The following is a 26822-nucleotide window of genomic DNA, read 5'->3' as shown; positions in this document are numbered from 1 at the left end:
GATCATTGGCTTCAAATGTGGTTTCTTCTTGCTGCCATTATAAATAGACTTTCTCCTTAAATTGTTTTTTCAGTTTTATTGTGATATAATTGACATATATCACTATATGAGTTTCAGGTATACATAGTAAGGCAGGCCCGCTGCACGAAGAGATTTGTGCAGTAGGCCTTCCTTCCCCTGGCTGCTGGCACCGGTTTTCCTCTGGCACCCGGGACCCAGGCCTTCGCTCCAGCTGCAGTGGAGAAGCCAAGCCTCTTCAGTCTTCAGTTGTCTTCAGTCTTCAGTCTTTGCTCCGTACCTGCGTATGCAAATTAACTGCCATCTTTGTTGGGTTAATTTGCATACTCATCCTGATTGGCTGGTGGGTGTAGTGGAGTGACACCGATTTGCATCTTTCTCTTTTATTATTGTGTGTGTGTGTGTATATATATATATACACACACACACACACACATATATATAGTCAGGTGTAATGCAGTGTATATATGGTTACCACAGTAAGTTTAGTTAACATCTGTCATCTCATATACATACAATAAATGAAATAGGAAAAGAAGTTTTTCCTTGTGCCCTAGCCGGTTTGGCTCAGTGGTTGGAATGTTGGTTGACCTGAGAACTGAAAAGTCACAGGTTCGATTCTGTTCAAGGGCACACATGGACCTTGGTTGCAGGCTCAATCCTAGGCCCTGGTTGGGGCACGAGAAGGAGGCAACTAATCTATGTGTCTCTCTCACATCAATGTTTCTCTGTCTCTCTCCCTCCCTTTCTCTCTCGCTGAAAATCAATGGAAAAAATATCCTCACCTGAGGATTAACAAAGAAAAAACAGTTTTTTCTTTATAATGAAAACTCTTAGCATTCATTCTCAGCAACTTTCATGTATATAATCATCATGTTGTATATTACATCTCCGTATTTTTTGTCTAATAAGTTATTATTGGTATATGAGAATGTTCATTTTAGTAACTGAACATCTTACCTAACAATTATTTCTAGTAATTTTTTACTGTATTCCCTCCAGTGACTATTACAGAAGAGTGGTTCAACCTTGGGCTTTTTTTGTAGAATGTCTAGATTTTAAGTCCTGGGTCCTCATTTACCCTTTCTTTGCATCACTTTCTTCATCTGTGAAAGGGAGAGTAAATGAGTTATTTCCCATAATATGCAGAAATTAAGTATGTTTGTTTTTAAAATTTCCATTTCATTTGTAGACTGTGACATTATGTTTTCGCCTTTTTAATATTTTTAGTGCTTTATATAATTGTATAATATAATTATACTGGTCATGCACTGTTTAATAATCGCAGCGATAACATTATTAGTAGCTAATACTTAGTAGCTAATATTTATTGAAGTATTATTTTATTCTTGTGTTATTCTGATTTTATTCTCGTTTTACAACAATTAAGTATGTTTTAGGAATATGGTGAATAATCACCAAAATAAATTTTTGGTATCTGTTGATCTCACTTATGAGGTCTATGGGATGTATTGATATATTAATAAGATGCAATTCATTAAATACATACTGTTATCTACTATAGGAGGTCAAGTGCTGGGGATGCATTGATGAGTAAAACATGAAAATCCCTGCTTTCATGGAGCTCATATTTTAGTGGGAGGGAGAAATATAATGAATGTGGTATGTAAACAAATTAGAAGGTGTTAAAGAAAGGGAGTAAAAAGTAGAAGTTTTGTTGTGGTATTGGCAATGTTGGAACAAAAGGAGCATTTTCTTTACAGTATTACATAGGGTGTGTGGAACAGTTTTGTTGAGAAAATAAGATTTAAGTAAAGGCTTTCAAGATGAAGGAAGAGCCATAGGGTTTAAGGGGAAGTCTAGTATAGTAGAGATGTCAGCATTTCCTAACAGAGCACAGGCTTGGCATGTTTCAAAATTTTGCAAGGAGTTAAGTCTGCTTGGAGCAGAATACGAAGAACAACAGGAAATGAGGTGAGAGAGGCAATAGGAGGTAAAGAAGAGTGGCTTGTTTCTGTAGGGTTTCATAGACCTCATAAGGATTTTTGCTTTTTACTGAGTGATGTGGAGAGCATTGAGGGTTTTGAGTAAGGGGATGATAAGCTCACTGACTTGCATTTTAAAGGAAAATGCCAAGGATGGAAGTAAGGAGATTAGGAAATGATTGCAACAGTCCAGGCAAGAAGTCTTGATAAGTTGAATGGGTGGTAGTAGTGGAATTACTGAAAAGTGGATGCAAAAAAGGTTAAAATCTGGAAATAATTTTAGGATAGAGCTACTGGACAAGAAATTTTTTTTTCTTCTACCCTTCTAGGTTCTTTGGCTGGTCTAATAATTAAATGGTCAAAAAAATAAAAATAACAAGCTAGATTAACAGAAGAAAAACAAATTTTTAATTCCACATGTATAGGAACCCTATAAAAATATGAGACCCAAAGGCAAATCAGGCAGTTGAGGCTTTGTGCCATCCTGAGCTAAGGAATGGGATAGGGGTCGGATAGGGGTCTGGGGACTTAAAGAGGAGGTGGGTAATTCACAAGACAATAAGAAGTACAGATGTTTGGTAATTAGATACTTGCCCAGCCATGTAGATAGGTCATTCAGATAATAGCTATCTCTGATAATAGTTCCCTTCCTGAGTCAGGCCCCCTATCTGAATTCTTCTAGGTGGTAGGGAAAGGTAAAAGTTTTTCTTGATTTGCCTGGGTCTTGATTGCCTTCCGCTTAAACTAATCCACATGCCGAAGGGGCACGTTTGGGGTGGTACATTTTGTTACCCTTCAGAGCTAATAGCTTTTTCAAAGGACTGGATGTGTGTGGGATGAATAATATTTTCCCAACGTATCTCCTTATTGCTTCTTCTTTATTATACAGGATAAACATACCTTTATGTATAGTAACAAAAGTGATCCTTATTTAAATTCAGTAATTTCACTTTCTTGTTTAAAACCCTGCAGTGGCATCCTGTTGCACCCTGAGTAAAAGTTACTCTTCTTACCATACCCAACAAGGTATGCATGATCTGGGACCAGCATATTTTTACAGACTTACTTAGCTACTCTCCATCTTCCTCACCATGCCGTAGCCACACTGATTTTCACATTTTTTAAATATGCCAACCCTCTTAGAATCTTTGCACTTGGCTCTTCTTTCTTTTTTTCTCCAACCCCAAGCTCGTTCTTTGTGTGATTAGCTCATTTGAATATTTTTGTTTGTTAAATATCCTTAGGCCTATTCAAAGTAGACTCTGTCCTTGCACCTCTTCACTCCCCATTGTCCTCAGCCATTTGTTTTTTTTCTTCATAGTGCTTCTTACAATTATTTTATTTCTCTGTTTCATGTTTCTGTTTTGTTTGCTTTATATTTTGTTTTGTTTGGAATCTCCATTAGATAGACACCATGTGTGACTTGTTCAAGACTGTGTTTCAGTGTTAGCATGTTTTCTGGTCCATAGAACTACTCATTAAATACATTTAGATTGGATTGACTGACTAAATTAATAAACAAAATATTTACGTTATATGCTACAGTAGCAGAGCTGGACATTACATCTTACTTAGATTTCAGTTAAATCTAATTATTCTTATATTCTCCTTCCTTAATCAGTCATTGCATATTGCTTATTGTAAGATGGCCATAAGTGATTCTTTATCACCAGAAGAATATTTCCTCATTGAAATCCATTCAGCTATTAACATCTAGGTAAATTCTTATTTTTAGCAGATAACCTATATTCATATAGTTATGCTACCTGTCATGGAAATGTATCAAAGAAATGTGAAACAGTAGCTTTAAAGATGTCCTCTATCCACACTCTGCTTTTCTCTTAAAGCTATTACCCTAAAGGAAGAAAGGGGGAAAAAAGAGAAATCTATGTTGTGAGTTCAGGTTTACCACAGTAAGTGTTTAAGAAAGGGTCCTGTTACCATGACAACTGATGCATGGATTTTAAGTGGAAATTTTTCATCAGATGATAATATTTTTGTAGCATCCCTATTTTCTTAGTATAAAATTGTTCTTTGTCAAATTAAAAGAATTCTGAAAACCCCTGTTAAAATTAATTTTTAAATGTTTTTATTATAAATTTTTCAAGTCACTTATTATAACTACAATTATACCAAAAGAATATACTTTCATAGATCTGTCATATAAAAAGTTAAGTGTTTGATTTGATAATAAACATTAGTTTTCTAATCTGTACTAGATCTTTGCTTAAATGGTAAATAAAATGGTAAATAGTTTAATATATTGGGAGTTTGGGGCAATAGAAAACGACCTGCCATTTTATAGATTCCTTTGCCTTACTAGTAAATGCTTTCTAACTCGAGTGGAGGAAGGCTGTTAAGCTTTAAGTGTTCTGTCATATTTGCAGGCTTTTATAGTAGAAAAGAACAGCAGTGAGCAATGATGATGGAAAATGATGGCAGGTAGACTTAAAACATCATAAAGCACAGACGATTGTATGTAATGCCTTGAATTGAATCCTTTTTTCAATGAAATGATGAGCCATATGTGCCACCCTTATGGACCCTGTAAGAAGAGGAGAAGAAATGTGCCCTAATGCTAACTGTGCATGAAATTGCAGTGTTAGGAGATATTGACCAGATGTTTCAATCTCAACAAATAGCTTGTTATGTGACTGAGTGAAAATATCTTTGCTGCTTTGATCACATACACCTTGAAGGAAGGGCTAATTTAATAGACGCTGTCATAGTTTATCATTGTCAATAAACTTTGACTTGACCTTTGCCTTATATTTTTGATGTTGCTTCTAATATGTGTCTATGGGCAGATGTTTACTGCCTTTAAGGGATTTTGCTTTTTATAACACATATGCTAAAAACAGTAAAGGAGAAGGATTTTTTTTTCCAATTTTCTCTTGTTCTTTTGTATTTAATAAGCACGCTTCTTTGTAGATTTTGTAGAATTTCTGGGCGAATGCAGCTGAGTGACATTCTTACTTCTGAAGACCCACTTTCTTACTATCTTCACCTCTATGTCCCAGTTTTATTTGGCCACAATAACTTATATGGTGATTTTTTTCTTATTTTATATTCTGGGGTTTTTTTTTATAGCTTGAACTGATGGATCTCTTACAAAATCATCATAATTTCTTGACTTTTACAATTAAGGACAATGGTAGCTAGAGAAACAAAGTTACTTATACATGACCACACAGTCATATTTGATGATACTCCTTCCAATATGGTTTTCTTTATTTCCCTTTCTTTCCTCCTATCTGGAGTAATGATTGAGAATTTACTTTATAAAACCATACAGAGTTGAGCTCTGCCACTGACTTACTTTCCTTACCTGTGAAATTGGAGTAGTGAGTATTTATCTCATGTTTGGTAGTTCAGATTAACTGGGATAACATAGTAAGTAAAGGACTAGCATAATGCCCAAATTATAGTAAGTACTTGCTAATTTAGCTCCTAATTATATTGTTGTTTCTAACTCATCTTCAGCTAATTATAGTGTTAACTTCACTGAACCTTTTTTTATATTTAGTTTTAGTACAATTTTTTTCTCAAGTTGTCAGGGGGAAATGTCTGGAGTATAATGGAAAAATGATAAAATAATTTTAGAAGTGATTTTGAAATTGTGATAAATATGTGGATTAATCATATGTCCTCTAAACAAGGGCAGCCATTGCTACCAGTAAGTTGAAGTTGCTTGAGGGTATAGGAAAGGAAAGTTTTCCTCGACCCTCTTAGTATCTCTGAAAATTAAACTGACAAAGCATACACATTTGTTTAATGTAAGTTTTGTGCAACACAGGAGCCTTCATAAAGAAATGAAGACTCAAAGAAACAATTTGACTTGAGTATTTTTTATGCTAGGTTTGATGAAGAGTGGGAAGTCTTGTAGAAACATGATAGGTCAGCGGATGAGGCACATAGAGTAAAACTGGGTGAACTTTTGTTAGGATTCTCATGTCCCTTTGTGGGATGAAGATATTCTCTTCCTCCAGGTATAGGGGTGCGGGGGGAGTACTTCCCACACGAGGATTTTTATGAGCTGCTTCAAGGGAGAAGTAAAGGGGAGGTCAGAGTACCTTCCTGCTTCTGCATTTCCTCAGTTATTTTTTTAGCCATTGTGCTATAATTTGGAATAGTGTGTCCTGATGCCCATTAGTATATTCCTTTATATATTACAGCATTTCACTCTGTAAGGCAATTTAACTGTTTCAAATAATGTGAGAATGGTATCTATTGAACTCTATTTCTAAAAACATTTTCTAGAAGGTTGTTTTCTTTTAAAAATAAGATCAGATTTCTCCTTAAGAAAACTCTTTGTATTCCAGCCTAAAAGAAAGACTCTTTTTTTGTGCATAGCAAGAAACTAAAAGTTAAAGTAGGCATGGTTTTTTTTAAATCTTGGGAGAACATAGAAGAAGAAATAGAAGAAGAATGTATACTATCCATTTTTGATAGAAATCATGTTGCTTAAAGGCTTCTGGTGAAAGTCGGATTGAATAAAAACCTAAAGCATATTTGGGTGCTATGCTAATTTTTATCATCTAGTTTTGGAGACCTTTGGAAATATATCTAGGCTACTTATTGTAGATAGCTAAGAAACTAATTGCGTAACAATTTCAGATAATATAAGTTGTTGCATTTTAAAAACATAACTTACACAGCATTTTTAAATTTGGATAAATACCTTTAGTTTAAATGGTTTTATTGGTTCATTCGGTGCAATCCTATATAACCTGTTAATCTTCTGCTTAAAAGGAAAAAGGCTTCCTCCCTGGCTATATTCGTGTTCTCCCTGTATATGCCTTTTCACCTTTGGTGTGGGTGCCTTAGTCCCTTTTAGGAATCTGGTGAAATCTATTGAATCCTCTTCTCAGAAAAGTACATCAGAGTTTCCTTATAATTCCAGGGAATTCATGGATTCCCCCGCTTCCGCCCACACATGCCTTGACCTGATATCGGCCCATGGGTCTCATGCAGACTACAAATCTTCTTAGAAGATAAAATTCAAACTCCTTAGTATTCTAAATATTTAACAGTTTGCCTTAGAAATAACAATAAAATAGTGTTTTTGGTACCCACATAATAATTGCATTAGTGGTAATTATAACAATAGTTAAAATATATTCTGTGCCAACTTTATGCCAGGTTCTATACTAAAACTTTAACCTGGGTCATTGGTTATATTATTAATATCTCCAAGTGACATATATTCAGTAAGCATTTATTGTGTGTTTTAGAAAATACTCTATCTTTAGAATACAGATTTAAGGAAGAGATTATAGCATTTTGACACTTTTCTTATTCATCTTCATTCATTGCATTTGTAAGGTACCAAAATCCTGTGTGGAATACTGAATTTACTTTCAGTTCTCTAATTCCAATAGCCTCATTTTTTGCTTATGAGCCTCTTTGTCATCCTTCTTCCTCTGAAAATTAACTATCTCACACAAGATCTACCAGGTCCCTTAGTTTCTACAAGTTTCAGCATGGCCACAGTTTCACATATATTCCTTAGGAAATTTCTTTGGCCACTCCCCAAAGTCTAACATATGTGCTACTCTCATGTGCTGATATATATATCACACGCCCTGGGAATAGATTAGATCAGATCCAGAAAAATTATGTAGAATGAGAAGAGCAGGTAATCCTTGGATCCAGGCCTATAGAACACTAAGGGATCAGGAGAAGAAAAGAAGCCTACAAAAGAGATAGAGAAATGCTGCTCTGTCTATTTTTTAAAATTTTATGTTTTTAATATATTTCATTGATTTTTTTTATAGAGAGGAAGGGAGAGGGATAGAGAGTTAGAAACATCGATGAGAGAGAAACATCGATCAGCTGCCTCCTGCACACCCCCTACTGGGGATGTGCCCTCAACCCAGGTACATGCCCTTGACCGGAATCGAACCGGGGACCTTTCAGTCCGCAGCTATCTATTTTTTACTACAATAATGTTCAACAAATGGTAGATGATCAGAAAATATTTATGCATTGAGTTTAATGAGATTAGACTAAAACGTACTTTATATTTTAGTGCCCTGATATTATCATCATCATCAGTACTCTTTAACAGACACTTTGTATACATTATCTTACTCAATTCTTACAATAATTCTACAAGAAATATAATCTCTAATAGACTATGTAATTTACTATCACAGGACAAGATGAACTATCTGTGTCCTAGTCTAAAGTTTATCTTTCTTTCCCCCCTACTAGACCAAAATTCCCAAAATCTTTTCTGAAAACTAGATGTGAACAGGTATTTAACAATAAAAATAACAAAAGAACCATTGTTGGTATAATAGTAGGAACCTTGGGAACCAATTTTTATTAATAGTATGTTTGCCAACAGGGGAAATGGAGCAGTTTTGGCAGGAAAGGAGCATAGCATACTAGTTATTGAGGGAGAATGGATTCTTAATAATATTTATAAAAATCTTTGTGTTTCACCGTCTCACTTGGGAGCACAGCAATCCTCTGAAAGAACCAATCCTTTAAGCTATGTGATAGATGCTATTTTCCTAACCAACTACTTCACTTACGATTTCCTCACCACCCTTTGCAATCTGTTTGTTGCTGTTATTACCCAGTTTTGACATTTAATCTCTTTCAGTTGTGCTCCAGTTTTTCTGAAACGCCTCATTGGATTTCTGATATAAAATTTCTTACGTTTGGCTTATCTTGCTATTATTTTAGTATCTAGGTACCATTCTTCAGCATTCTATTATGAATTGAATTAAAGTATATACCATTGCTTTAGAAGTGACTGTCGCTTGAGCATCATTGTCAATTATATTGTTCTAAATATTCCATTTAGGTGACAAAGAGGAAATTCATCTGGCAGATGAAGTTAATATTAATAGAAATCTTTCCATATGTGGTTAAAGACTCTTGATGTGAAGCTTAATATGATATTTATTTAGCTCCATTTAATTTCAATTATAAATTTTCTTCCTGCCTGCCTGCCTTCCTTCCTTTCTTTTTAATATATTCTTATTGATTTCAGAGAGGGAGAGGGAGAGATAGAAACAATGATGAGAGAGAATCATTGATTGGCTGCCTCCTGCATGCCCCCTACTGGGAAACGAGCCTGCACCTCAGGCATGTTCCCGTGACCAGAATCGAACCCTGGACCCTTTAGTCTGCAGGCCAACGTTCTATCCACTGAACAAACCAGCCAGGCCTCTTCCTGCTTTCTTAATGAGGCCTCATCTCTCATCATCTGACTCCTTTACTCAAAATCCTCATTTGTGCCCTTCTACATACAGAATGCTCCCTAATTTCTTAAAGTGTCATTTAGTGATCTGGCCTAGATCTACTTTTCACATTAGTCTGTTCCCTCCCACATTGTGCTCTGTCATTATACTCCGAATAGTCCTTTATTTCTCTTTTCATTGTTTTTTTTTGTTAACATTATACTCTTTTACTAGTATTCCTCAACTGTGTGCTAAGACCCCTTGGGTGCTTTAGCAAATCCACATTGAGTCTGCAGGTCATTTCAAAATTTCTAGGAAAACATGTGACATCTATTAGGTTCAACATTTGAACCACTAACTGCAGATATTTCTGTTTTAACATTGCATTGCTACTTTCCTCTTGGTGGTATCAGATACTTTGGAAAACTGGGGTTTGGGTAGCTTCTGTGATTAAAAATACAACAAAACAAGTACTACACAAAAATCATTGTGACACAGCAAATGAGAGTGGTGCTGACCAGTCTGATTCCAAGTTTTGAGAATTTTACAGTGCGCAATAGGCTCTCAATTATTAGGAAATAAATACTAGATTGTTTGGAACTAGCTACTTACTAAACAGAATTTATTTTACCTTAAGAACACCATGATGAAATTCCCAACAGGAGAGGAGGCATGTGCTCTGTGCCGTGCCTCTACTTCCAGTTCACAGCCATTTTTGAAAGGTACACCCATCTTTCAGAGACTAGTTGATAATGTCACCCATCTCTGGATGCCTTTTCTGATCTCCCTTCGCTTATATTTAATTGCCCTCCTGAGTGTTTCCTGGTGGTATTCTGCCTTTACTATTGCTTTTAAAATTGAATTCAACTAATTTCATGTATTTATTTAAAGTAATCAATTATGGCTGTAGTTTTCTTATTCATTAAGTTAGGTGTAGTTACTTACAGTGTAGTGAGAACCCTTTCATTCTCTGTATGAAAGTGACCCAATTATAATAATAGGTATCATTTACTGATCTAAAGTACATTTCTTGTTAGTCTATTTCTAATTCTTAAAACATGCTCCCAAGATCATAGGTTGTATTATCAACATTATATTTGAAGAAATTGGGATTTATCACTGTTGGTTTCCAGAACACTGACACACCCCCTAACCTTTAGCTATTCTAGTTCCTTTTTCTTTTACTGTTGAGTATAGAATCAGCTTTTTGGTATCTTCAGAAATCCTGTTGAGATTTTGATTAGTGTTGCAGTGAATCTATGAATAAATTTGGGGAGAATTGCTATCTTAAGACTATTGAGTTTTCTAATTCACGCACATAGTATCCCTTTATATAGTTGGTGGTGGGTGTTTTTTGTTTTTGTTTTTTTTGTTGTTTTGTTTTTTGTTTTTGTTTTTGTTTTGGTAGTGTTCTGTGTATAGGTCTTATACATGTTTTCTTAAATTGGTCCCTTTATGTTTCAATTTTTGATGCTATTGTAAATGACATTGTTTTCCTAATTTTAATTTTCAACTATTCCTTGATAGTATATAGAATTACATTAAATTTGTGTACAGTGATCTTGAATACTGAGACTTCGATAAAGTCACTTTTTAATCCTAGAAAATTTATGTAGATTCTTATGATTTCCTTAAACACACACAGATTGGTGTCCTGCCAAAGCCTCAAGAGCTACTTTATATGGATTGCAGCTCATTCCTCTCTGAGACTCTTTTTCACTTTATCTCTGGTCCCTCATTTCAGTGAGAATGCCAGGCTCCGTTTGGTTTCTTCCTCCTGGCACTGTAGTCTGGAAATTGCCTCCTGGCAGATAGCCTGCATGATGTCAGGGCTCACCTTGTTTTCTGTCAGAATCATAGTCCTGCCCTGTCCAGTGTCTGAAAATTCTATAGTTGTTTCCTTTTAGTTTTGTTTTTTAAGTATACACAACACAAGAGTAATTCTGGACCTTCTTACTCCCTCAGGGCTAGGGTAGAAGTTAAAGATGGGTATTTAAAGATGTACTATACATACCTAAACAAAGAGAGGTTGGGCAATTTATTTTGGCTAAAAGAAGGAACATAACAAGAAGCTTTGAACAAGATTGCATCTCTCCTGGAGAATTTGAAAATGTGGCTGTGTCTTTGTATTATGGTCACTGTCATTTTCCTCTAGTAGACATGCATTAAGTGTTTATTGATTGGATGTCAGAATGGTCAAAAACAGATTGCTTAGGTGTTGGTAACATATTGTGTTGGAGGTAATGTTAGACATGTACTAAAATTTTAACAGAACTATTCGCAGATTAATTTATAAACTTTCAAAAAAGATTTTTTAATCTTTCAACTTTCTTGAAAACATCCTTACTTTCTCAGCAAGGTTATTAAGTGCTTTGAAGCCATGAGCATGGCTTCTACTTCTTTTATGTGTCTGCTTTGGCGTACTAAACTCTTATTTTAAATTGACTAACTTTTGAGTAGAAATCACTGATCAAGAGTAAAAGTCTCACATTTTGTCAGTGTCCTACATATCAAAAATAGCCAGAGTATTTAGGCTTTCTACATGAACAAAAGTAATGTGTAGAACAAGACATATTCTTGGCTGTTATGTCTATACTTTTCGTATGTCTGGTTTAAAGTATTTAATTATCAACAACTTTATGAGGTGTATTTATATATATTTTTAAATTTACAGATGAGGAAAATGAGGCATAGAAATGCCTAAGTGACATTCTTACTCGTACAGCTAGTAAGTGGCAGAGGCAAGATTTGAATCCAGACTGTCTCAATATACTAGGTGTACCGGTTAATAATGCGGATTTTGTAATCAAAGAAAACACGATAATTTAAAGAGAAACATCAAAAGTGCTTTATTCAAAGTAATGTCCATCGCTAGCTACACATTTCCCCCATCTTTCAGGTAATTTGTGGATACCGTCCCAATAGAACTTTTCTTGTTTTGGGGCACACCATTCAGAGACCCAATTTTCCACGTCTTCGTACATTTTGAAGTGCTGCCTCAGAAAGTGCATGTGCCATTGATCAGAACAAGTGATAATCTGAAGGAGCAAGGTCTGGTGAATATAGTGGGTGGTTAATACTTTCCAGGCAAGATCTTTTAACGTGTCTTTAACTGGTTTTGAAGTGATGGTGTGTCATCATGAAGCAAAATTACTTTGCGTGTCTTCTGGCACATTCTGGTCGGTTCACGATCGAAGCGTGGTTCAGATTGATTATTTGTTGTCGGTAGCGATCAGTATTAATGACCAAACGCAGAGCAGTGTCTTCTTTCTGAAGTGATTTGGCCTTGCAAAGATGTTGGTGGTTGACCTGGATCAACCCATGATTTTGTGCATTTGGGATTCTCAAAATGAATCCACTTTTCATCGCCAGTCACAATTGGATGCAAAAAAGACTTTTTTTCCTGCCGTTGAAGCAACATTTTACTGATGACTTTTCGGTTTTTCATTTGTCTTCCGTTCATTTGATGTGGCACCCATTTTCCTTCCTTTAAAATCTTTTCCATTGCTTTTAAATGATCCGAAATGGTTTGCTGAACAACGTTTAATCTTTCTGCACATTGTTTTTGAGTTTGACAGGCATCTTCATCCAATAATGCTTGTAATTGTTGGTCTTCAAACTTTTTCGGTTGACCTGGACGTTCTTTGTCTTTCACATCGAAATCATCACTTTTAAAGCATTTAAACCAGCGTTCACAAGTATCTTGAGATGGAGCATGTTTACCATAAACTTCCAGAAGTATACGATAACTTTTTCTTTAAAATAAAGCAATGAATTAAAACTTCCCGCAAATGCTCTTTTTTATGGCATGAAATTCGACATTTTTAAGAGTAAAAATATCTATGATGTTAACACCTTCAGCAAATTTGACATATGAAGTTTTGAAGCTTGCTGTCAATACAACAAAATAGCATACATATCAAATCACTTATATATCAACATATGTGTAACTCTATCTATTAAAAAAATCCGCATTATGAACTGGTACACCTAGTAGATGCTGGGCTTTTAATGATATTGCTATACTACTTCTATTGGGAATTGCTATTATTTGTCTGTATCAAGCCAGCATTGCCCTAAGGTCTATTTGACTTTAGATTCTGAGTTTTTAACCATTGTGCTCTATTTCTCTCCCCAAAAGTAGTATAATAAGGTTTTATGTGATTGTTATATCAAATTTGTTATCATAAATGGTAGTACAGGATTGGAATTCCATTCATAACAGCCACAGTTTCTAATAAGGTATCTCTTTTATGCCACTATCTACAACAGAATACTGAACTATGGTGTACCATTTTCTGACACATTAAAATTATTTATGTTCCTGTTTTTCAGTGGATGATTCAGAAGCCACACAAAGCAGCAACATTTTTTGGTTGCATTGGGACAGATAAATTTGGGGAGATCCTGAAGAGAAAAACTGCCGAAGCGCATGTGGATGCTCATTACTATGAGCAGAATGAGCAGCCAACAGGAACTTGTGCTGCATGCATCACTGGTGGCAACAGGTCAGTGTAATTCCCAGGGAAGCTTATACTAACTGGCTATTTCAATACTGGTAAAACCTGAATTCCAATCTAATTTTGGAATTTAGATCTCTCGTTTATAATTGCTTTTAATGTTTAATAAACTCTTCCTTATATCATTTTTTCTTTTTTTTAAAAATTGCCCTTGTTGAACCTGCTGTTGTCTTCATGTGATATAGTGGAATGAAATTTTTGAGATTATCTAATCTAGCATCTACTCCTTATAATTAGGATCAGAGAAGGAAAACATTTTATTCAATGTCTTATAGCAAGCATTTTGCTAAACTGGGATTAGAAAGAAATGTTCTTTTCACCATATCCTGAGTTTGGATACATGTACATATTCATATGTATTTTTAACATATACAATACTATGTTATATCCAGTCTCATATGAATTAGGTCATCTAAAGCATTTCTGGCAAATAGTCATTCATCCATATTAAACAACTTTAGTCATGGGTAATGTACCACTCAAGAAACAACCCATTGCATTTCTATACAATTTTACTTATTAAAAATTCTTCTATAAGTGACCTTTGAATATATCCTTCAGGGCCTCCCATGCATTGGTTGTATTTGTATCTTTTGCAACTACATGGAGGTTTTCTTTCAGTACATTCATACATCGCTGACAATATTGTTACCATATTACTCATCAGCAAGGGAGAAATAAAATAACTTTTCTACCTGTTATATTCTTAGAATCACCAAAGCTGATCTTTTTTAAATAGTGATCCATTGGATATTTTATGTTCCTTATAGCTAGAAGTATTTAGTCTGTTCTCTTCCATCTCTTGTCTCTCTTCCTCTCCCACCCTTTTTATTTGCCTCTTTTTCTTCCTTTATTTCTTCCCTTCTCTCTCTTCCCCTTGTTCATTTCCCCTTTTTTAGTTCCTTTTATTTTTGCTCACTCTTTGACCTCCAGAAAATGTATGTTAAGAATCTGACACTATTATGGCAGTAATCATTAAATAAATAAAATATAACTTTCAAAAATAGAGTGCCAAAATCTTCCAAACCTTTCTTATAACTATATTTTTTTATGTGTAAAAAAGTTATGATTTTGCCCTGACTGGTTTGGTTCAGTGGATAGAGCATCGGCCTGTGGACTGAAGGGTCCCAGGTTCGATTCTGGTAAAGGGCATGTACCTTGGTTGCGGGTTCATCCCCAGTGGGGAGTGTGCTGGAGGCAGCTTATCGATGTTTCTCTCTCATCGATATTTCTAGCTCTCTGTCCCTCTCCCTTCCTCTCTGTAGAAAATCAATAAAATATATTTTTTAAAAAGTTATGATTTTAAGGTTTCAATGAGTAAACCACTATTGTTCAAACATATTTGAAATATACTTATTTAAACCTTTTCGTTTTTTAGTTTTTCTAAAACCAAAATTAATATGCAGGTGCAAAGACAGAAATGGGTCAAGTTTTGCCTCTGTTACCACTCAAGCTAGAGAAAAATTGAGAAATTATTTTTGTATACTAAAGAGCAGTATGATAATATTAGGCTTCCCAGATGTTAACAGCTTGATTTATATACTAATATTATGGTTATGGTGCTTAGTATTGTGCAGATAATTTTGGAAATTTGAAACTGAGGGAAACCCTCCCTATCTAATTCATTATCCAAATTGTGGAACCTAACATATTTGGATAAATTGTTTTAGATAGGGGTGGTAACTCTCAGTACCACTATCCAAAACGCAGGAATCAAAGAGTTTAGATAATGCAATAATTTTCTTAATCCAAGTTCTCATTCTCCAAATTCTGAACCAAACACATTTGGATAGTAAGAATACTTGTATTTTTCTTTTGGATAAACTGAGTAGTTTCCTATCAAAGAGTAGTTTTATTATCAAAATAGAGTTTAGTAATTGATACCACAAGTGTTTGCTTTTATTTAGTAACCATTTTTGTCTAAATTTTGCTAAAGTCATGATTACTTAAATATTCTGTATAAATCAGGACTAATTATTCTGATTTTGTAATATAGTTATTTGCATATAAATATATTGATGCATATTACTCTTATTTTCATTCACCTAATTGAACATAAACAAATATTCTCAGTAGTCAATTGGCATATGAACAGAAATATGTTTTGGAAGAGAATTGATTTACTTTTTTCTTAACAAGAGGAACCAATCATATTACCACAATCTTAAGTAATGAGATGATATTTCATTTGTGAGGATTTTTGTACCGTAACTACTATTGATTACAAAAGTGGAAAAATGCCAGGCTGGTGTGGCTCATTGGTTGAGCATCAACCTATGAACCAGGAGGTCACAGTTTGATTCCCTGTCAGGGCACATGCCTGGGTTTTGGGTTCTATCCCCAGTAGGGACTTGCAAGAAGCAGCTAATCAATGATTCTCATCACTGATGTTTCTGTCTCTCTCATCCTCACCCTTCCTTTCTGAAGTCAATTAAATATATATATATATATATTTAAAAATTAACAAATAAAAAAGTGAAAAACTGTCAAGTTATTTTCTAAATTCTGAGGAGGAAAAATATTTTTATTAATTTCATATGTAATGTAAATAATTATTAAGTTTAATTGTTGAGCAATAATAAAAAGCTCTATGAGGCACTTGTAGCAAGATTTTAAATGTAGTATCCTGCTTAGATTTTTCTACTGCAAAACTGGACCAGGGCAGGGAGGTTTCAACTGTAGAAACTAAATTTATTCCAGTCGTTAACATTTAATGCTTGGCAAATTAATTTCACATAGTAAATATAGTCTTTATATGTATTTTGTAAAATTAATCCCATACTTGGCTTTTAAAGCATTAGGTTAAAGAAGAAATGTATAGTGTATTGATACTTAAAAACTAAAGTTTTTATTTGAATATTTTTTATGCATGATGGCATTATAGCTTTATTTCGTAACTGCATTTTGAACTATTAAAATGTAGACAGTAGATAATCTTAGCATTTAAATATTAAAAAGAAACTTAAATGCCAGTTTCTCAAAATACCAGGTGGTATTTAGAACAAGGATTAATATCTCTGTTTATCTCACAGGCAACATAGAAGTCTCAGGAGTTCTCAAAACAAAATTCATTTTATTTACATTTCTTAAAATCAATATACAACAGTTTTGAAGAAATAAAATATAAAACATAAGTTGCAAAAAATATTGTTAATTGACTGTATAGAAGTATATGACAAGTTTGCAATAAAAGGAATAAGTTGTTTATCTGGGGCAAAAAAACTTACTTTGCTTTTTGTTGTTGTTTTAGGTCCCTTGTAGCTAATCTTGCTGCTGCCAATTGTTATAAAAAAGAAAAACATCTTGATATGGAGAAAAATTGGATGTTAGTAGAAAAGGCAAGAGTTTATTATATAGCAGTAAGTATTTACCTAATTCAAATTTCCGGTACATGTTTACACTATAAATTATAGTTGTTAGCTGATGTAAAGTTTTAAATAATTGTCTTTTACTTATCCTGCAAATTACCCCTCTCAAAGCATATGTTCACTATTTAACATGCAGAATAGTAATATGATCATTCTATGGTAACATAATTTGTATTATTTACCTTCAAGTCTACCTCTTTTGGGATACATTATACATAGATATTTCTTAACCAAGTATCAAATTCCTGTAAAATCTGTTTCTTAAGGTCTTTTGAAGTAATTCTGTGAATTTACATTTTATATTTTTAGGCTACTTCTGAATAATGCATGCATTGTATGGAGAAATATTAGTATTCTAAATATTCACTGCAAACAGTTTGAGCTTATTTACCTAAAAAATCCTAATTGCTATTTATTCCATAGTAATTACCATGATACCTTTTAATTTAATATTTCAGAAATATTGATTGTGACAAATCTCTTAAATCTGGGAATAAGGGCAGCATGTAATTAGAATTATTAAGTCTTCTGACATGAAAGTAATTGGTTAAGAATTTATTTCTAAGATAAGACTGATATAAAAATCCTCCTGAATAAATCACCCCACGAATATTTTGTTTTTATATAATCTGAGTTAAATGTGGCTGACCAAAAATAAGTAGATACCTTTGAAAAATTAAAAGTACCTCATAAGCATATATGATTTTGATATAACAGCCTCTGCCACTCACTACCTGATCTGTGAAACTGCTGGTAACACGTGTAAAAAATTGATTATCTAATAGGAACGTGCTTATTGAAAATATAATTATTTCTTTCAGTCTAGTGTTAATGTCTCCTACAGCATGTTTATGTGCACTGCTGTAGGCTTTACAAGGTTGTTATTGATTCCAGTGTATAGCAAACCCTACCCCTTGATAAATGTCAAATAAATGCTTACATTGAGAGGATTATTTAGAGGAAAGACATTTTACCTCTTCTGCCAGTATATGAAAAAAACATTTCAAAACTAAAAAATTTTCTCTGTTAATCATCTTCTGTTTAATTTTATTTTGCAAAATGTTCTCTTTTTTTTGTTAATGTCTTGGTAGCATATTTTTGTAGTGAAGGTTTTTAGGGAGATTTATTAAGTATTTCAAACCACCTTACATTTGAAAGTCTGATTTTCAAAGAGTACATGATTTAAATTGTGACATTAATTATGTTATATTATTTATATTGACTATGATATATGACAATATATTATGATGGAAAAGTATTTTAACTGTCAGTTACAATTGTCTCTATTTAAATGTATAGTAATTGGACCCCAGATCATGAACTAACTTGGAAACAACTCATGTTTTAACAGTTATGCACATGTAAGCCATATTGCCAAGTTTGAGTGAATGGGGAATTTTTATAGCAGCATGGACCTAACTTGCAAACAACTCATAGTTTCAGCAATTATGTACTACTATAATGCATCAAGCTAACTTAGGGTGAATGAAATTTTTGTACGAGTATTAACTATTTATACAAGTGCTATTTTGTATAAAGTATGGAGTCATTAGTTTTGGACAAGTTAATAAAGAAAATAGAATTATTCTTGAAACATGTGTAGTGTATTAGCCAGAAACAAATATCAGAATGGATTCTGGTTGATATCTCTGATGATAGCTGTTAGCCTTTAGCTTCTATTTCAACAATTTCATAAAAAGAATGCTCTTTTACATTGCCAGGTAAATGTATAAATTTCTCAGAGTTTGGCTATTTTAAAATACTTCTGAAAATAGTAAACATATATTAAATACCTGGGATGCTGTCACTGTTGGTGGACGTTCAACAAATATTTATTTTGCTAACAACTAAGAGCATAATTTTTATTTTTTAATATCTGTGGAATATCTTCTGAAATGTAATATTATTTTCATGTAGACATTCTGCAGTTCTTTTAAATCTTTAATTCCCGTTGAGCACAGAGCATCCAGTTTAGTCTTTTCTTAGCCTATTTTCAAAACAAAATTTTAAATTGAGTAGGTGTAGCTGTACTTAATCAAATAGATGGACTCCTTCCTACTTTTAAGTTCCATAGAATCAGCAGTCTTCTCACATCATCATTTTAAACTCCTGAGGTTTTAACAAGTTACATTTCTGGGAGCCCTTTAATTACAAAAAGTTCTTGATCTAAGGAAGCAACTCAATATGCCTATTCAACAAGTTTCCAAAATTAAAACATCTGTCTGCATTATATAAAACTAGAGGCCTGGTGCACAAAATTCGTGCACTCATGCAAGTAGATACTTTTCATATCACACTATTTAGACAAATCTTTTTTCCAATATTTATTGGAGCCAATAAGAGCACATGCATTTTACCTCGGGTGTCCCTCAGCCAGGCCTGCGCCCTCTTGCAGTCTGAGACCCTCAGGGGATGTCTGCCTGCCATCAGTCAGACATCCCTCTTGCAATCTGGGACTCTTGCAGTACAGGACCCCTCACTCCTTACCGCCCACCTGCAGTGGAGGCGAGAGAGGCTCCTGCCACTGCAGCTGAGCTCGCCAGCCGTGAGAGCCGGCTTCTGGCTGAGCAGCGCTCCCCTTGTGGGAGCACCTGACCACCAGGAAGCAGCTCCTACATAGCAGCCGGTTGTTCTGCCGTTGGGTCGATTTGCATGTTAGGGTTTTATTATATAGGATAAACCAGATCTACATATTCAACAATTCTTCTTCTTCCCACTATTCCAAAAATTAGTAGTGAGCATTAAGATAATTCAAAACCTTAATCATTTTCTTTGTCACATGATGTAGTGAAGCTAAAATGCAGAGTTCACATCAAAAACTTGCCTGATTTAAAAAAAAAACAAATGGAATGTGCTCCATTCAACATTCTTTTTTGGTTTAAAATAAAGTGTTGGCATCTTTTTTTTTTTTTTTTTTACCTTTATAACAAGTACACTATTTATGGCATGTAAACTCAGTTTTTTTCATGTTTAAACCAAATTCCTTGTTAGTTGGTGATTAAGGATTACTAGTTATGTGATAGCTAATTACATTTTTAAAAATATAAATCTCAAGATTCTCTTCATCTGAGCAGCAGATTGGCGTATATATATATATATATAAAATCTTCTCTTCCAAGAAATATTTCTTATAGCCCCCTAAGACTATGATATTTAGGAAAGTTTTATGAACAAGATAGGAAATTAGAGACATTAATTTTTCTAAACTTTGTATTTTCTTGTTAAGGCAATATTTATGTGCTATGAAAAATAAGAAAATTAGCCCTGGTTGGTGTGGCTAAGTTAGTTGTGCATTGAAAGGTTGCTGGTTTGATTCTCAGTCAGGGCATGTGATTTTCAATCCGTGGTAGGGGGTGTGCAGGAGGTAGCTGATTCATGTTTCATTCTCACCTCGATGTTTCATGTTTCTCTCTCTCCCTTCCCTCTCCCTTCCTCTCTTTCTAAAAAACAATAAAAATCTTAAACAAACATATGAAAATTAGCACTGTGTTTCAGCCTCCTCTTGATTTGGAGTAGTTATAATTTTATTTTTGCATTTTCAGTTTTTAAACACTTGCATTCTGTTCTATAACCATAATTGTTACAGCCTCAATTCTACATTTAAATGAGTTAAATGCTTTCCAACTAATTACCCCCATTTCTTTATTGTTTATTTTTATTACCCTCAATTAGCTGCATTTTATCATCATTTTTCCCCAAGGAAGGACTCAGAGCTCCTGTGTTCCTGAGTTTTTATTTACTTTTTGTTGCTTTTATATAGGAACTAGTGTCCTGGTACATGGATTCATGCACATTGAAAGGAAGAAATATTAGAAGAAATATTAGAAGAAATATTTTAATATCGCTATTTGCCCTTTCTCTATAATAGAAATGTCAACCAAATTCACAATCGACAATGACAGATTGAAACACACATGTGCAATTGGCACCAGCTAGAGCTTTATATGTATCGCGCATGTGCGAGTCAACTTAGCCTTTTATATCTATAGAATAAATTTGCTTAATTAAACCTGCTTTCTGATTTACCTAAACTTTTTCCAACCCAGTGAAGCACCCCAACTTCTCTTTCAGGTAATTGTCCACAACACAGAAGTAAATATCCACACGAATCAGATTATTATTGTAGATCATGTAGGGAGAACAAAGGGTAAAATATTTAACTGTAGCAGTGTTTGACTATATTCTGCGCATGAAAAAACCTGAAGTCATTTTCAAGTTCCACCATTTCTTACTTCTTTTCAGTTGGGTCAAGTTTCTAAGTGTTCTAAATCTCCGTTTTCTGTCTAATGAAAAGAAAATAGGATTCCACCAAGTCTCCTATCTACCTCCTCCAGGACTTCTGTGAGGATCAAATGAGATGAGGCACAGGAAAACGTTTCACAGACATTTGGTTAAAATGTAAAATGTTTCCACCTGGCTATAAAGCAAGTCAGGTTCCTGGGCTGAAGAAACTACAAGGAGGCTAGTCATGGCTAGGGAGAGGAAGCCGGGAGTTGCTATGCGACATCATTACCCGGCACCCACAGCCACCATTTATGGGCTGATCTGGCTCTGGGCCGTATTTTATGCCATGGGGTCTTGGCAGCATTGGCTGCGATTTGGTGGGGTGTGGCTCTGGGCTGGTGGTGGGGCCTGTGTCCCACTTGGGAGAAGCCGAGTGTTGGTTTGTCGGCGCCAGATCCGTGGTGATGTTTATTTTTAAATGGCCAGTGCGTGTCATGGCAGCTCCTGCATTGAGCGTCTGCCCCCTGTTGGTCAGTGTGCGTCATAGCTACTGGTCGGACAGATGGACACTTAGCCGTTTATATATATAGATGACATATTTGGTGTAATATTTTGTGAAACAAAATACTCTGTAGACATTGCTTTATTGTCTTCTAGCATGTTTTATGGGAAATCTAAGTCCAGGTTGATTTTTTTTCTTTATTAATCCTCTTTTCTGCTTATTTTGGATTTCCTTTGCTCCTCTTTTCATCTTCTTCTTCCTTTGTCTCCCCCACCCCCTGCTATGTGAATTTTATTGAAAAAAGTAAGGTCTCCTTTTTTACCACTGAGTAGTTTTCCTTTTGTAAATGTACCACAGCTTTTTTATCCACTCATCTACTGATGGGCACTTGGGCTGTTTCTAAATCGTGGCTATTGTAAATAATTGCAGTGAACATAGGGGCACATATATTCTTTCAAATTAGTGTTTTAGGTTTCTTAGGATATATTTCAAGAAGTGGAATTGCTAGGTCATAAAGCACTTCCATATTTAATTTTTGAGGTAACTCCATACTGCTTCCCACAGTGGCTATACCAATCTGCATTCCCACAAAGAGTGCATGAGTATTCCCTTTTCTCCACACCTTTGCCAACACTTGCTGTTTGTTGATTTATTAATGACAGTCATTCTGACATCCCAACTTAAAGGTTGACTTTGTAACATTGTACAAAATAATAAGATCCAACAATATGTTGCCTATGAGACATGCACACAAATAAACACAAATAAGTTATAGTAAAATAAATACATACATGTTAAAAATAAATACATGTTAAAATAAAAATATTAGTAGGTTTTAAGTAAAAGGGTGGAAAAAGATATACCATAATATCAATAGAATTTTGCATAGAAATCTATGCATTATTTCTAATAATTCTTTTTTTTATGAGAAAAAGTTTCCTTACAAGTTTCAACTACACTGTAAAGCACAAATTAGCTTGCAAGTTTAGGCTTATTATAGGGAGAATTTTAAACATTGGAGATTAATCAGATATTTAAGAAATAGGTTTAACAAAAGCTTTCAGTACCTTGTGACTTATTTTACATAAACTAAGTCAGCTGCATTTGTGTCCTTTCTTATTCATTGAAAAATTAATTACTACACACCTGAAACCTTTATAATTTTATTAACCAATGTCACCCCAGTAAATTCAATAAAAAGGTAAAAGAAAATGAAATTCCTTGATTTGAGACTTTTCATTTTTACTATAGACTTCTACTGCTACATAGATTTTTCTCTAAGCATTGATTTGGCTGCCTCCCACAAATTTTGACATTTCATTTTCATTCAGCTTGTAATACTTTCTACTTCCTGTTTGCTTTCTTCTTTGAAGTGTGTTGTTTATTTTCTAAACATGGAGAACTTTCTCCTATACATTATAAATTTGTATATTCCTTTCACAGTTCTATCAGACTTTTCTTCTTGTGTTTTGAAACTCTGTTAAGTGCATAAAAGTGTAGGATTGATTATTTGGCCCATTACCATTTATTTATTCCTGGTAATAGATTTTGTCCCAAAATGTACTCTGTGTGAAACACGGGTATTAATATAGCCAGTCCAGCTTTCTTTTGACCATAAATGAAAGAATAGTGAATTATAGTTTGTCAATAATTATCTGAGAATATGGGACTTGGAGTTTGAATTTTCCTTTGGTACCTATGCTTGCTTCCTTCTTTCTGTGATTTTTTTTTCAGTTCCCATGGTTTATTATAGATCTCCTTTTTCTCTGTCTATATTTATGTTGTAACTCCATCTTGGTTTTATCTCTCCTCAGCCTAGAATCTTACCATTTTGGGGAATATAGTTTTTGTGAGGGTATGGTTTTCAAGTGTTACTAATGTTTGCCTCTGGGATCAAGAAAGGTATGATTACAGGCAGGTGCAGGAATTATAATTTGGAGAAGTATAAAACTTTAGAGGAAAGGAATAGAATTCATACTTGGAAAAAAAGGAGTATTTGTTTATAAAAGACAAGTAGTAATCAGTAATAATTTTTGGGTTCTCTATCTCTTTGCTCTGGTTGGGTTTTCTACTAAAATTCTTATTGACACCATGAATAATAATTTTTATTAGAACTGTTACTTAGACTCAGTTTCAGTATCTTTATCAGTAATCTGAAAGTAATAACTAAAGTACTTAAAATGAAGTAACATGATAAACTGTAAGAAATCTAATCTAAAAAATCATATATTTGAAATTTTACATGTTAAAAAGGTAAAATGTTGAATAACAAATTGTATCATGAAATATACAATTGCTATTTTTTTGGATTTGTTTACCATTTCACAATATTTACAAAAAGATATGCTTACAGCCCAGCTGGGTTGCTTACTTTTTTTGGAGCATCATCCTGTACATTAAAAAGGTTGCGAGTTAGATTCCTGGTCAGGGCACATACCTAGGTTGTGGGTTCAATCCCAGTCAGGGGGGGTATGGGAAGCAACTGATGGATCTCTCTCTCTCTCTCTCCCTCTCTCTCCCTCTCTCCCTCTCTCCCTCCTTCCCCCTTCCCTCCCCCCCCCCCCCTCTCTCTCTCTCAAATCAATAAACATATCCTAGGGTGAGGATTAAGATATGCACCTGGCTGGTGTGACTCAGTTGTTGAGCATTTACCTGTGAACCAGGAGGTCACAGTTTGATTCCCAGTCAGGGCACATGCCTGCGTTGCAGGCTCAACCCCCAGTAGAGGGCATACAGGAGGCAGCCAATCAATGATTCTCTCTTATCATTGATGTTTCTATCTCTCTCCCTCTCCCTTCCTCTCTGAAATTACTAAAAATATATCTAAAAAGGAAAAAAATATATGCTTACATAAAACTTTATTAGAAATTATGAAAGATTCTTTTGATTATGCTAAAATGTGTCATCTGGCATTTTTACCTTTGTCATGAAAAGATTTTAAAGGCTTATAGTGAAAGTGAATGAATTTGTCTTAGAATGTTAACCTATTAGAAATTTGGAATACTATAAAAGGAAATGAAAGATAGCAATGACTATATATATTTGAGATTTACTATCTTCCCTCCCAAATTTTTTTTCAGTTGAAGGAATCTTATTAACATATAGACAATTATATAACCTCATTGCCTTAAACCTTATTAGACCATAGAAAAAGCCCTTGTTACGTCATCCTTTAAAATTGTGCTATTATAATGAATACTAGTGGCCCGGTGCACGGATTCCTGCACATTCAAAGGAAATTAATTAGAAGGTGGCCAGCAGGGCAGAACTGGGTGAGATGGGCCAACACACTCTGGAGCCAACCTCCTGCAGTCCCTCTCCAGCCGGCCACACCTGGGGCTCACCGTGGCTCACAGGGCGTCTGCGGAGTGAGCAGGGTCCCTCCAGCAGGTAGGGTCCCTCAGCCTGGCTACCAGGGATCAGGCTGAAACTGGCTCTGCAACATCCCCTGAGGGGTCCCAGAGTGGGAGAGGGCACTCTGCAAAATTGCTGTTGCTCAGCAGCTCCTGCGTTGAGTGTCTGCCCCCTGGTGGTCAGTGCGCATTATACCTATCAGCTGGTCGGCCAGTCGCTTAGCCTTTTATATATATACTAGAGACCCGGTGCACAAAAATTTGTGCACTCGGGGAGGGAGGGGGGTCCCTCAGCCCGGCCTGTGCCCTTTCGCAGTCTGGGACCCCTCAGGGGATGACCACCTGCTGGCTTAGGCCCTCTCCCCGGAGGATTGGGCCTAAGATGGCAATCAGACATCCCTCTGGCAGCCCAGCAGCCCTAGGGGGATGTCCACTTGCCAGCGGGGAGCAGGCCTAAACTGCAGTCGGACATCCTTAGCGCTGCTGAGGAGGCAGGAGAGGCTCCCACCACCACCGCTGTACTGGCAGCCATCAGCCTGGCTTGTGGCTGAGCAGAGCTCCTCCCATGTGAGAGCGCCCTGACCACCAGAGGGCAGCTCCTGCATTGAGCGTCTGCCCCCTGGTGGTCAGTGTGTGTCATAGTGACCAGTCATTCCCAGTCTTTCTGCTGTTAGGGTCAGTTTGCATATTACCCTTTTACTATATAGGACAGAGGCGTGGTGCACGGGTGGGGGCCGGCTGGTTTGCCCTGAAGGGTGTCCCGGATCAGGGTGGGGGTCCCGCTTGGGTGCCTGGCCAGCCTGGATGAGGGGATGATGGCTGTTTGCAGCTGGTCACACACCCTTCAGGGTGGGGGTCCCCACTGGGGTGCCTGGCCAGCCTGGATGAGGGGATGATGGCTGTTTGCAGCTGGTCACACACCCTTCAGGGTGGGGGTCCCCACTGGGGTGCCTGGCCAGCCTGGATGAGGGGATGATGGCTGTTTGCAGCTGGTCACACACCCTTCAGGGTGGGGGTCCCCACTGGGGTGCCTGGCCAGCCTGGATGAGGGGATGATGGCTGTTTGCAGCTGCTCACACACCCTTCAGGGTGGGGGTCCCCACTGGGGTGCCTGGCCAGCCTGGATGAGGGGATGATGGCTGTTTGCAGCTGCTCACACACCCTTCAGGGTGGGGGTCCCCACTGGGGTGCCTGGCCAGCCTGGATGAGGGGATGATGGCTGTTTGCAGCTGCTCACACACCCTTCAGGGTGGGGGTCCCCACTGGGGTGCCTGGCCAGCCTGGATGAGGGGATGATGGCTGTTTGCAGCTGCTCACACACCCTTCAGGGTGGGGGTCCCCACTGGGGAGCCAATGGGAAGCATGTCGGAGGTACGGTTAATTACCATGTTTGTCTATTATTAGATAGGATATACTAGAGGCCCAGTGCACAAAATTTGTGCACTGGGGGTGGTGTCCCTCAGCCCAGCCTGCACCCTCTCCACTCTGGGACCCCTCAGGGGATGTCCGACTGCCAGTTTAGGCCCGATCCCTGTGGAATTGGGCCTAAACCGGCAGTCAGACAATCCGGGGCAGCTGGCTCCCAACCGCTCTACTGCCTGCCTGCCTGACTGCCCCTAACCGCTTCTGCCTGCCAGCCTGATTACCCCTAACTGCTCCCCTGCCAGCCTGATTGACACCTAACTGCTCCCCTGC

The 26822-nt window shown here is 36.1% G+C and overlaps 1 protein-coding gene across 1 annotated transcript in view; it reads left to right on the top strand.

Annotated features, from left to right (window-relative positions):
• Nucleotides 1–26822, top strand: part of ADK (adenosine kinase) — a 470150-nt gene that overhangs the window by 202416 nt on the left and 240912 nt on the right. The window contains exons 5-6 of the mRNA XM_005864654.2: nt 13496–13668; nt 16931–17039. Coding sequence (XP_005864716.1) covers nt 13496–13668; nt 16931–17039 — 282 coding nt within the window. The remainder of the gene's footprint in view (nt 1–13495; nt 13669–16930; nt 17040–26822) is intronic.

The sequence above is a fragment of the Myotis brandtii genome, unplaced genomic scaffold, assembly GCF_000412655.1.
Source record: "Myotis brandtii unplaced genomic scaffold, ASM41265v1 scaffold190, whole genome shotgun sequence".
Classification (NCBI taxonomy): Eukaryota; Metazoa; Chordata; class Mammalia; order Chiroptera; family Vespertilionidae; genus Myotis; species Myotis brandtii.
This window is presented reverse-complemented; position numbering and strand designations above follow the sequence as displayed.